The sequence below is a fragment of the Leopardus geoffroyi genome, chromosome B1 (genome assembly GCF_018350155.1).
Source record: "Leopardus geoffroyi isolate Oge1 chromosome B1, O.geoffroyi_Oge1_pat1.0, whole genome shotgun sequence".
Lineage (NCBI taxonomy): Eukaryota > Metazoa > Chordata > Mammalia > Carnivora > Felidae > Leopardus > Leopardus geoffroyi.
The window spans coordinates 187,767,389-187,781,201 of record NC_059327.1 but is presented as its reverse complement, the minus strand read 5'-3'; the positions used below and the strand labels follow the sequence as shown (position 1 = coordinate 187,781,201).

Below are 13,813 nucleotides of genomic sequence, written 5' to 3'. Positions count from 1 at the left end.
AAAAAATCTGGCGTTTTATCTTTGCATTCAAAACAAGGCAATGAATTCAAAGTCTTTATCATTTATCACCAGGACCTTCTTAAAATGCTTTTTCAGAGCTGAGAAAACTGGAATTATAATGGTAACCAACCTAAAGGCAATTTTTTTTTTAACTTTAAATGAAACAGTAATACATGAAAACATGTCTGGTAAACACACTACACCATCTCTTCTTCTCTGCTTATCCAAATTCTACACATACTCGATTCCAATTGCTTAGTAAAGCCTTTCCTGAGTATTCCAACTGGGAGGGATCAATAACTCCCCTGGAGCCCCAATGCACGAGAGTATGAAGCACTTACTGAACATGTATCTATACTGCCATGCTCTGCCGGTAATGTTTTACATTTGCTTATTTATTGACTTAAACACAACTCAGCACCAACCATTACACCAAGGGTATAACAGCTACCAAGGAGCATAAGAAAATGTGTCACAGGGAGGCCATGTTCCCGCTGCTTACAACGTGGTCAGGTTTAAAAGGATGCACAGGAGAGAATACAAGAAAAGACATATGAGTACAAGTATAACAAGGGATCACTCGTGACAAAGAGATTATAAAAGGAACCCAACAGGTGGCTTCCCAGATGGACTTGAAGGATGGCTGGGAATTCGGTCTAGTGAATATAGATGATAAAGATATTCAAACAAAGGCACCGAGTCAGGCAGTGACTGGAAAGGAAAATCGACACCACAGAGGGCCTTGAATACCGGTTGAGGTGACAAAGCCTAATCCCCAAGACACAGCAACTGAATGGAAACACCAAATCCTTGTGCTTTACTCGTATTTAAAACACACACAAACACACACCTGGCATTTCAACGAAAATAAATTAACCACCTCAGTCAACGTGAAGACTCTCTAGTTACCTGATTAAACATATAAAGAACTCTAGTGACATCATTTGCATACTGGCAGCGAGAATAATCATCGTCCGCCCAGAAGCCGCCTCTGTCACATCTGCGCCAAGCCTTTCTCTCATCCTGCGGGTTTCCAGGGTAGATCCCACTGCCATGGATGTTCCGAGTACACTGAAGGTACGCAGTGATGCCTGCCAACGTTCTGGGCCATCTAGAGAGACGAAGACAAAACTGTATGAAAACACTCACGTGGAACACAAGTAATAGGGGAAGAAAATCAAGGATGACAACGGGTCACGTACAATCAGAGAGAAAAATCAAGAAGAAACACATTCCTCTTGGAACAAAGACTTTACAAAAAAGGTTAGCATGAACTGAACTGTTTTAAACCATCAGCCACATATATTTTAATACCACAGCATACTTCCTTAAAATATTCTAAATATTGCTATAAACACACAGGAAAACTGTCTTAAAAAAGAAAATCCCACATACGGCACAGAGTCAGCAGATGTGCAGACAAGAGTCACCACAGCAGGGCCAGGATGGCTCTCCTTAGAAAGGCCCGCTCGCCACACTGGCCCTTCTGGGACAACTGGGGACTTGGGAGTATTTGGGACTTGCAGTATTCCCACGAACAGTGAACTGGAGGGCTGTTCACCGTGCCTAGGCTGTTGGGACACACCACAGGGATTATGCTGAAACTTGCTTTCTTCCTGGGAGTCTGAAATTTTGGTACATGCCAGGCAGAGGGTGCCTACACGGCCAGCGATAAGAACTCGGCATGCTGAGTCTCCCGCGGGCTTCCCTGAGCAACAACGCTGCATAGAGGCTGCTGCCTTTTCATGGCTGAAGGAGGAGCATGCTGTGTGTGATCTTCATGGGAGGGAAAGAGCAGGAAGAAGCCTGAACGTGGATCTCTCCAGAATGCACCTAGGTCGGTCCCCTGGTTATCCTGCTATGTGTCTTACTACATCACTATAATGCATCTTAGCTGTGACCGCAATGACAAGCTGAGTCCACGCGAGTCCTCCTAGCAACCTTCTGCACTTGGGGGTGGCCCAGCAGACCTCCAACACGACACACAAATGAATTTATCTGGGAGAAACTGCTCCCTATGCAAGTGGCATGGATTGCCACTAACAGCTGGGAGAAATCTTTGTCATTTGAGCTCCATTTCTCCAAAAGTGGGACTGAAGTGAATATATTTAATAAAAGTTACAGCTGACCTGTATAACACAGGAACTGATAAATTATAGCATCAGTCATGCCGAAATATAATTCATCACCGAAATCTGCATAAACAGACTAAGCAACACTAAACTAAATCTTATTAATGCAGTGAAAGTCCAATTGTATAATATACTAAGGAGTGTCGAAAGCTAATTCATTAATCAGTTAAATAATTAGATTCTTCTATTTTTAAATTTGTAAAATACTCCAATTATGAGTAGGAAGAGAAAATCCACCATAAATAGAAAACACATCATGAGCACGTAATAAAAAATGCAGAATAGAACAAAATTCCCAAATGTTGTCTATTTTGCTTTAAAGTATACAGTGTAAATATTATCTGTTAACAATTCATCTACATAAAGGATTTAGCTCTTGGCAATAATAAAATGCTAATTTCCATATACTCAGGTCAGAGAGATTTTTTTTAAAGGACAGAAAGACAGTTTCTTAAAAAAGCCACGAAGAGGCAGCTGAGCTAAAGACGTTGCATTGCTTCTTCACCTTGGGTTTAAAAGACTAATATCCAAGGGTTTTCTTACCCTTAAAAGTTGGGCAAAAGGAGCACCAATCAAAGACAGTGCAAACTGGGTATTCAACACACTATTTATGCTGCTTTCAAGAGCAGTCATATTTCCCTACATTTACATCAACTATAAAGTCATTATTAAATTCCTGAACATAAAGAACATTAAATAAATAATATAAAGATGCTTTTTAAAAACCTTGAAAAGTTAAGGAGAGTCTAAGGTAAAAGTTGTTACCTCCCACAAATTCTAAATTTTCTATTTAAAAAAAACTGTAATATTTAACTCCTTCTGCTTATCTCAACACAGAGTCCACCACCAGTGGCTCCGAAAGTTTCAGGCCATCTGAAAAGCTTTCATTCCCCAGTGTCCTTCTGGCTTAATTGTCAGAAAAACCAAATTGGGGAGGAAAAAGGGACATGCGTTTCTCCTAATTCTCATGTCTACTAAACTGCCAATAGGTAAAAGTAACTTAGCAATATGAAGCAAAGTTCATCCATAAAAGAGCCCCTGAAAAAAGCAGGACATACCATTAGCCTGTCTGGATTTCACAGTTTTAGTAGAATTTCCAAAACATTTCCCTAAAGTAGTGGTCCTTAACTTTTACAACAAACTATTAAACATGAAACACTCTGCCTGCAGAGGCTGTTAAATCCACATATCTGAGATAAAATGCAGGCACCTTTTCTTCTCAATCTTCATAAATGAGTCTGGAATCACTGTTCTAAAGGGTAGTCCTAAGATACGTAAGGATATGTGTATATGAATATGCTTGTATTTCTCAAATTTTCTTCTTCAAAACAGGAGACCATGATGCACCTTTAAGAATAAAAACAGATGTGGGCAAATCACTTTTCCACCAGGACTTTCCATGTCACTGACCTGAAATCACCTTTATTGTTTACCACCCTCTCGGGAGGACAGTACTGCGCAGAGCTTTCTAATACCACAATATCGACGGTTCTCGTATTGTTCCCGCGTTTGGTCTGGACATGACAGCCCCAATTTCCAGTCGATCCAGCCTGAATGTTAGAAATGGTGAGGGCACTGCATGAAGAAAGATTTTAAAAAGAGAGAAAATATGGTTAGACCAAAAAAGGGAGACAATCAGGCTTCTATCATTCACTTAGCAAATACGTCTGAATACACACTGTGGGCAAAGCACTTGCCAGATTAAAAACAAATTTAAAATGATCCCTCCAGGGGCGCCTGGGTAGCTCAACTGGTTAAGCACCCGACTTTGGCTCAGGTCACAATCTCGTGGTTTGTGAGTTCAAGCCCCGCCGTCGGGCTCTCTGCTGTCAGCACACAGCCTGCTTCAGATCCTCTGTCTCCCTCCCTCCCTCTCTCTCCCTCACATGCCCCTCTCACCATGCTAGGATAAATGTTAAATATATGTATATATATAGACATACACATATATGTATATATGTACATATATATGTACATATGTAAAAAATATATATAAATGATCCCTCCATTTAAGTACTTCAATAGCAAGTCAAGATGAACAGATAAAAAGCTCCTGAAAACACTAGGGTTAGAGCTGTACCAGAAGTATGAACAGGGTGCCTGGGTGGCTCCGTCAGGTAAGCAACCAACTCGACCTCAGCTCAGATCATGATCTCACAGTAGTGAGAGAGAGTGCTGACAGCACGGAGCCTGTTTAGGATTCTCTCTCTCTCTCTCTCTCTCTCTCTCTCTCTGCCCCTCCTCGTTCTCTCTCAAACAAACATTAAAAAAAAAAAAAAGGTACGAACAAAGTGACAGTGAGATGGGACATCATGCCTGACACTTCTCCCACCAGAAAGAGGAAACCAGGATGCAGCCAGGCAGGGCAACAGCCTAAGTGCAAAGGCAGAAACATGGCGGCACATTCTTTGGCAAAACTAATGGAAACGTTTCCAGGTTACGTGTACCTTTCCACTGATTTGAAGGAAAACAGTCAAGCATGAAGGAAGGAGATTAATATTATGAAGTGAACAATTAAGAAAATATTTAAGGTAAAATACTTTGTGGGAAGAATTCATTAAGTCTCTACAAAGATTTAATAAATTACCAACTAATGCTTTCACAAAAGGAGTTTTCCATGTAAAGGTATACTTCAATTTAGAAAACAGCTATATTTCTAAATAGCTGTCAGTAAATTCAATTTTCAAGATGAAATCATAATTCTCTAATATAAAACCTATTAATTAAAGAGCAAATGTCAGAACCTTCAATTAGCCTTTCTCCCCACCATATGACCCACTATGCTATGCTTTTATGTAAATAGAAAATTAAGAGATAATTAGACATAAAGGATGTATCATTTTAATTAACTGACAAAATTATGTCTTGAAGTTAATACACGTTTTTCCAGTCTCCTAAATCATTAATGGCTATACAACATCATATGTTCTAATAAAGACTCTGAGGCACTGTTACTCTGAATCAAAGAAAATGTTTATCATCTTTGTTAATTAAGTCAGTGAACAAACCAACACACTGTAATAAATATATTCCAAATAAAGTACTAAAAGTACTAAATATACTCCAAATAAAGTCCACAAAAAGTACCTTACATTAAACTTAAATAACCAAATTCTAAAATAACCAATCACTGTCTAATCCAGAGGTCCCCAAACTTTCTTGGTTCACAGCACCTTCACTGACAAGAAAATGTTACGCAGAGCCCTAAGCCCAAAAGAAATACCTACAATGGTCCAATTACTAAATTAAATCCCAGAATTGTGTATCGATGTCCTAATATCTTAAGAGCCATTTGAAAAAATAATGCACAACAATCCGAGGTAAATGTTTCATTCTTCAATGACCACAATTACTTCCTGATGGGTTGTGTCTGTCTTTTGAGCACTCCAAAATTAACCAAGTGTCAGATACAGATCAAACGATACCCTTATTTCACGTTCCACAATGACTTTCACACAGTACCTGCTTTGCACCATATTAATTACCCAAAACTTGGTACCCTTAAAGTATGGCGCCACAGAAAGGAATCCAGCATGATCGAATGATACTGTAACTGCCTCAAGTTGGTCCAACAAATGTCAAGTATCCCCACGCTTCTTCAAAACCTTAAAACAGGGGCGCCTGGGTGGCTCAGTCGGTTAAGAACCTGACTCTGGGTTTCGCTCAGGACATGATCTCACGGTTCGTGAGTCTGAGCCCCATGTTGGGCTCTGTGCTGACAGCGTGGAGCCTGCTTGGGATTCTCTGTCTCCCTCTCTCTCTCTGCCCCTCCCCGACTCTCTCTCAAACACAGATAAATAAAGTTTAAAAAAAGGAAAAACTTACAACACCCCACAGCACCTCTGTAAACTCACTGTGATGTCCCAGGGCACTTCAGCACACCCACTGGGAGCGAAGGTCCTAACACATTCTGCCAACATGCTTTTAAAGATAACCTTTAGCAACACCTTCAATGCTTTAAACCAATTATCAGAATAAACTTTTCAGGAATCCTCAAGGCAGCATATGTGGAGATTTAAGGAGGAAGAAGCAGCTTCAATTTTATCTTTGAGGAAAAGTGCAAACTCTGATTCTTACCAAGGGAGAATGGATAACATGAGAAAAACCACTGAAGAACAAACAAGTATTTCAGGTTAACCAAATTGATAACCATCATTTCCTTTTCCTGCAACTTCTTTACTATTCGGAGGCAAATTTTGGGTAAAGGACTTCATATGAAAGATTTTCACATTAGTCAAGTGTCCCTCCCCAAAAAAACTATTAGGCAAGGATGCTGACCTTAGAATTAATTTTTGGTCCTGCTTACAAAGAATTTAAAGTATGACCTGCAGAAATAAATGTTTAAAGTTAATCTAGTTACTTTATAATTGCAAAATGTAAAGAGTACTAAATGACTGAGAGCCTTTTTATTTATTTATTTTTTTTTTTAATTTTTTTTTTTTTTCAACGTTTATTTATTTTTGGGACAGAGAGACAGAGCATGAACAGGGGAGGGGCAGAGAGAGAGGGAGACACAGAATCAGAAACAGGCTCCAGGCTCTGAGCCATCAGCCCAGAGCCTGATGCGGGGCTCGAACTCACGGACCGCGAGATCGTGACCTGACTGAAGTCGGACGCTCAACCGACTGCGCCACCCAGGCTCCCCAAGAGCCTTTTTATTTAAAAAAAGGTTCTATATATTTTAATATGTTATTGTTGCTATATCATATCTGAATTATTGTCTATTCATATAATAAACTGCTTAAAGCACATAACTCCATGAGTTTTAACATATGTACAATGCTTGTGAAATTATCACAACACAAGTGAGGTAACAATTAGAGTCTTCTCACTGGGACTTAAACTGTTTCTAACAATCTCACTCCCTAATTTCAAAAAAAAAAAAAAAAACAACCTGTGATTCTGGGAAGAGCAGGGCAGCTCCTATGAAACTACCCTCCTTGCAGTTAACAATTATACACTCTGGACAAACTACAACATGACGCCTATCTCAACACACGGTCAGAGATCCAAGGCAAGCAGAAACCGGAGAGAAGCTGACACCTGGAAGAAGGGATCAGCAGTGGGGAGTAAGACCAGGAAAGTGTTTTCAATGGCTTTTACCAAGGACAGGCCCCACTCAAATAGAAATTCACAGTCTTACTTGTTGAAAAATCAGAGGACAGAGGTAGACAGGAACCTGGCTGGAAGCCCAAACTTCTGCATAGAACATCTACCCGGATCTCTAACTGGCCCCTGACAGAGTGGGCACCAAGCAGACTTCAGATGCTGCCCAGCACAGAAAAGACAGAAGTAGGAGTTTGAGTTTAGCCAAACTAAATGCCTGAGGGAACAAAAACCAGCTGACTTCAAGCAAATGGAAGAGAACCCAGAGTCAGGGGTTTGTAAACTTTTGCTTCAAAGGCCAGACAGTAATTATTTCAGGCTTTGCTGGCCAAGAAGCAACACTGAAAATATTATATTGGTACTTATGTAACTGTTCACAAACCTTAAAAATATTCTTAGCCCACAGGCCCATCAGGCCAGGTGTGGACCACAGGCTGTACTTTGCCAGCTTCTCTATAGTGAATCATTCACACTGTCCAGGATAGAATCCAACATTACTAGACACATGAACAATATTTTTTTCTTATTTATTTATCTTGAGAGAGATGGTGCAAGTGGGGGAGGGGCAGAGAGCAAGAGGGAGAGAGAGAATCCCAAGCAGGTTCCCCATGCCAACCCAACAAGGGCTTGAACCCACAAACCATGAGATCATGACCCAAGCCAAAGTCAGATGCTTAACCAACTGAGCCACCCAGGCACCTCAACATTTTTTAAATAATAAAATATAAAACATATTCAAAAGCAAAGAAGACAGTGGTGATGATTCCAAGATAACCTAGATATTGGAAATAGCAGGCAAGAATTTAAAAGCATCTATTATAAATATGTTAGAAGACACAAAGAAAAATAAGCTTCTAATAAACAGACAGGATATCTCAGGAGGGAAACAAAAATTGTAAAATAGAATATTCTATCTCTGAAATTCTCAGACAGGATTCTCAAGTCAGAATGCCTTTATTTTCTTGATCATTTTTTTTAATGGCACCTCTTTGAATCTGCAATGATATTACCCTAAGTTGCTCTAAAAGAGTTTGGAAACTACAGACCTATTCTTAAATAGATAGAAGTAGGAAGAATAAATAGTAAGAAGGGTGGCTCAGTTGCCTAAGCATCTGACTCTTGATTTCGGCTCAGGTCATGATCTCTCACAGTTGTGAGACTGAGCCCCACGATGCACTCTGCATTGGGTGTGGAACCTGCTAAAATTCTCTCTCCCTCTCACTCTGCCTCTCCCCCACTCACACCTGTGCACACACACGCTCTCTCAAAAAAAAAAAAAAAAAAAAAAAAAAAAAAAAAAAAAAAGAACGAAATTGGTAGGAAGGAAAAAAAGAGACACAAGAGAGAAGAAAAAAGAAAATTCAATGCCTACAGGTTAAGATTTTACCAAAATAAAATATATAGTGGTAATATCATATATTTTCACTCTGTTTTTTTATACTTTATAACGCTCATTCAAATCAATGATTTTGGTGATCACACCAGTCATTGGGTTAACAGGACAGGTGTTAAATCTTTTATACTGATGGAGTAGAGAAAGGAAATACAGTATCTTAAACTGTAGCATTAACCTACGGTGAAAATTAGGTGATTGCTAAATGTGAAAATCTGAGTTTAGCAGCAGTAAATGGTTAGAAATTAAGTTTGGCACCAAAAGTTTACATTTTTCCTCCTAAAACTTTTAACAAAAACAGTCTCCAACTTTTTAACAGTGTTTCCCTTTCTTCCTATACTTTTCTGCTCCACAACTGGATGACAAAGGTAGCTATTTAATTTCCAGACACGAGTAACAATCAGGAAAAGGAAAACCAAATGTTTGTATTTTTAAATGCAAGAAGATAAAATATTAGTTCAAATTCTAACACTTCAATTCTGAAATACAGAAAATCCACGGAGACGATTCCTCATCTAAACAAGTTTACCTGGCAATCAACGAGCAGTTGTGAATCATGTTCTTTTCCACAAAGATACCTTGAGATTCATCAGTTTCAACTATGCGTCCATCCTGATACCACAACACTTGCATGTCCTGATCAATATATGAAGCCATACACTGGAAGGGAAGGCTGTCTCCTTCAAACACAACTTGACGATGAGAAGGAGTCATGTAGAAAGATGGTAATTCAAGGGGTGGATCTACAGACCATAAAACAAAGACTCAGGAAACAGATACCATACTATATTCACTCTCCAGAGTTAAAAGCTATTGAAACTCTTTTTTGGGGGGGCCGCTGGGGTGGCGCAGCCAGTTAACCGTCCAACTTTGGCTCCGGTCATTCATGATCTCACGGTTCATGAGTTTGAGCCCCGTATCGGGCAATGTGCTGACAGCTCAGAGCCTGGAGCCTGCTTCAGATTCCGTGTGTGTCTCTCTCTCTTTCTCAAAAATAAATATACACAGAAAGAAAAAACTCTATTATGAAAACAAAATTTTTTAATTTATTTTTAATGTTTACTTATGTTAAAGAAAGACAGAGAGAGAGAGAGAGCACGCAAACGAGCGCGTGCATAAGCGGGAGAGGGGTAAAGAGAGAGGGAGACACAGAATCCAAAGCAAGCTCTAGGCTCTGAGCTTGTCAGCACAGAGCCTAACACAGGGCTCCAGCTCCAATTCACGAGCTGTGAGATCCCAACCTGATTTGAAGTTGGATGCTTAACCAACTAAGCCACCCAGGTACCCCCAAAGTGATAGAAATTCTAATTAAAATGTTTTAAATGAAAAAAACAAATTTTCCCCAGTGACCAGCATTTTCATGCTAGCACCAACAAGGCTCCTACTAAGATAAGTGGCTCTTAAATGAAAACAAAATTAGTAAAATTAAAATGAAACCATTTCATAATCAGTTCTGACATTTAAAGTTGTTCCTGTTTTGTGGTATCTAAGCAATTACTAAGAAAACAAATTGTAAAATAATACTTAAATCTGGAGAATGGAGCTGGTGATAAGTAAATACTGATAGACATACAATTTTAGAATACATTTAGAAGACAGCATTACCTTTGATTAAACCACTGCTTTCTGCTTACATAAGTGATGAATACTCACTGAGAAAACTTAGAACATTTAAAGAAAAGGGAAAGAAAAATCTTTTAAGATCCCACATATCATCATCATTTTAACAAGCTGATATGGGTGGGGTGCCTGGGTGGCTCAGGTGGTTCAGCGTCCAACTCTTGGTTCTAGTTCAGGTCATGACCTCATGGTTTTTGAGTTCGAGCCCCATGTTGGGCTCTACATTATCAGCATGGAGCCTGCTTGGGACTCTCTCTCTCCCTGCCCTTTGCTGCTCATGTGCACTCTCTCTCTCTCAAAATAAATAAACTTTAAAAAAAAAAAAAAAAGACTAATTAAAAAAATAGAAGCTGATATATTTCCTTCCAGTCAGAAAAATAACAGGGAGGAATTCTAAATATATGTGCAAAACTATACACAAATACCATGGGCTCATTAAAGGCCTTTAGAATACTTAGTCCACTGTTTACTACTTTTACCTGTATGTACTCTATCCTCTCTTTTATTTTTATTTTTTTTTATTTTTTTAAGTTTATTTATTTATTTTGAGAGAAAGAAAGAGAGAGAGGAGAGAACACAAGGAGCGGAGGGCAGAGAGAGATGGAGAGAGAGAATCCCAAGCAGGCTCCGCACAGCATGGAGCCCAATGTGGGGCTCAAACCACGAACCACGAGATCATGACCCGAGCCAAAGTCAGATGCTTAACCAACTGAGCCACCAGGTGTCCAAGTTGTGGTCTATCCTAAAGAGTAACAGCACATATGCAAACACGCATACAAAGAAATGAATCCTTGGAAATTATTAATAAACTAAATACGCAGTAATAAGGAAGCGGTCAAGTTACAGCTACATCTGTATCATGTACTGGTATGCATCTCTTTTATATGATGAGGAAATGGGTTTACATCATCTCCAGTTTTAAAAAGTTACAAAATATTATTAGCGTATGATGAGGTTTTGGTCAAAACACAGGAAAAGGATGAAGAAAATATACTGAGTTATCTTTGACAACAGCTACCTTTGGGAATACAAGCATGGGCTTTTTTGGGTTTGTTTGTTTTTAATTTTTTTAGTGTTTATTTATTTTTGAGAGACAGAGCACAAGCAGGGGAGGAGCAGAGAGAGAGGGAGACACAGAATCCAAAGGAAGATCCAGTCTCCACACTATTAGCACACAGCTTGTTGTGGGGCTTGAACTCACGAACCATGAGATCATGACCTGAGCCGAAGTTGGATGCTTAACCAACTGAGCCACCCAGGCACCCCATAGGTTTGCTTCTTTTAGTGTCTTTTCTCTTCCAGCTTTATTGAGGTATAACTGACAGAACTATAATATATTTTTCTGTTTATTTTATTCTTCCCACCCATGTTTAAAATTGTAAGATATTTAAAGTGTACATCATGATGATTTGATATATGTATATGTTATTTCTTTTCACAAATCTTAAGGAGCATATTTTACTTGTGAAACTACAACAATAAAGATAATAAAGAAAAAATGTAAACAAGTATAGAACTGCTTATTTCCAGACACAAAGTCTGGAATCTCCTCTTATCATTTTAAGGAATATTTTCGGTTTATGTGTATTTTTTTTCTTTTTCTTTTAATAAATATGTTGTATTTCCCTCAAGTCTTCAAATACTCTTCAGAATTATAAATTTTAATAGCTGCATTATTATAAAGATGTGTCACAAGTAATTCAGTCAATCCCCTATTTTTGAGGATTGAAGATATGCTTATGCTTAAATACTGACTAACATAGCTGATCATTTCCTAAGAATTACACCCTCCTATAGAATCACTGGATTAAATTGTATCAAATTTTTGAGAACACCGATACATACTGCCAAAGTATATGTCAAAAAGGCTCTATTAATTCACACTCCTACCAACAAGTAGTATGATTGCAACCTCAGATTTTTTTTTTTACTATCAAATTCCTGATTTGCCAACTGATAGAAAATTTGAAGATTGTCTGAACTTGCTTTTCGTACAGAAAGCCGTTCAAAACCTAAGAACTTTAAACACCCATCCAAAACTGTTTTATCCAGTTGACTTAACTATTCACATACACTAAATATGTATTATCAGATCCATGAAGAGTAACAGTTGTAATCAGTTCCATCACAGTGTGAAGAGGACTTCACAGTTTGTCAAGAAAAAGACAGTAGCAAGTAAAATATGGCAAACACTTTCTCTCTTTCTCTTTCTCTCTTACCACACGTCAACAACTCCTGCTTCACACCCGTGACTGGCTGGGCCTGAAGAGACTTAGGATAAACACACCGCGTGTCCCGGACAGTGATGTTTCTCTCCTTTACCCAGCGATGCATCCACAGTATGTTACAATCACACAGAAGATACTCAGTCTGAAACTCTCTGTAACATACAAAATTCAAATTAGTGATTACAGTGAATGTAATAAAATGGCATGTTTGCTTTATACTGCTGGCTTCTGCTTTGACAAGCACACCAGTGCTCACCCTGGGATGCCTGGGGCACAAACCACCCACCGGTTGTGTTCTCCTTGCTAATGAGAGGACAGGAGGAATGGCTGACCCCAGCCCTCCCCCCCTGCTAATCCTGAGACTGACCGCTTCAGATCAAAGCTGGTATGCAAACAAAATCTACACATCATCCCTCTTCTATGTAACAGGCTCCTGAATCTCAGGGTCTAGAATAGCAAACCTCCACCTTCTGGGCCTATCAAACTTCTACCCATTCATCAAAAAGCATGGGGACACGAACACATTATGTAATAGGGGGACAAAACATAGATACAACTAACACAGAACCTAACACATCCTGCACAAATAAATCAAAGTGCAAAGAACAAATATAACATGTGTGTTCCTAGCACGGACCGTGCATCAGCACAGGCTTCATCTCATTAATTCTGGCAAAAAAAAAAAAAAAAAAAAAGGAGGTGGGATGAGTGATACACAAAAGAGAAAGTAAATTTTAGAAAACACTACGGAAGGACGACTGGACTGACTTCTAACCCCTAAGCACCACTTTCTGGTTGGTTTCCAGCACGCAGAGGTAAAAACACTAGCCATTTTTCCCAATTTTTGGATAAAAATACCTCCTACATTCCTACTGCCCAAGGTCTCAAAAGCCAGATTACTCTCCGTAGTCCTTATTTTCTAAACTTACAGAAATGGTTGACTTGAGCCTACTACATATGCCAAATAGAGATGTTTTCATTCACTAAACAATGGTAATGGCAACAAAAAGAAAGACGAGACAGACTTTGATCCACGGTGGCTCTTCAAGTGGATACATGTGTCCATATCTATAATGGTGAGGAGCCAGACGAATGCCTAAGTATTAGCTACATCTCAGTGAAAACTGCTAAACGGTACACCTAGAAAATTAAAGGAGAAGGGCAGAGAAGAGACAGGGAAGGAAAGGTTAAAAAAAAAAAAAAATGGAGAAGACAAGGCACAGTAGGGAAGAAGACAGCATACACCAGATAGCGTCTGCAAGAGAAGACATTTTTCCCTGGAAAAATAATCAACCCCATAAATTATACACAATAAAGATTTGAAAAACATTATA

The 13,813-nt window shown here is 39.0% G+C and overlaps 1 protein-coding gene across 2 annotated transcripts in view; it reads right to left on the bottom strand.

The window, feature by feature from the left end:
* ADGRA3 (adhesion G protein-coupled receptor A3) overlaps positions 1 to 13,813 on the bottom strand; it is a 135,604-nt gene that overhangs the window by 59,391 nt on the left and 62,400 nt on the right. For both annotated transcript variants that reach the window (XM_045474388.1, XM_045474390.1), the window contains exons 6-9: positions 12,471 to 12,631; positions 9,161 to 9,374; positions 3,543 to 3,707; positions 910 to 1,111 (exon numbers count right to left, since the gene is read on the bottom strand). In XM_045474388.1, the coding sequence (XP_045330344.1) occupies positions 910 to 1,111; positions 3,543 to 3,707; positions 9,161 to 9,374; positions 12,471 to 12,631 (742 nt within the window). The remainder of the gene's footprint in view (positions 1 to 909; positions 1,112 to 3,542; positions 3,708 to 9,160; positions 9,375 to 12,470; positions 12,632 to 13,813) is intronic.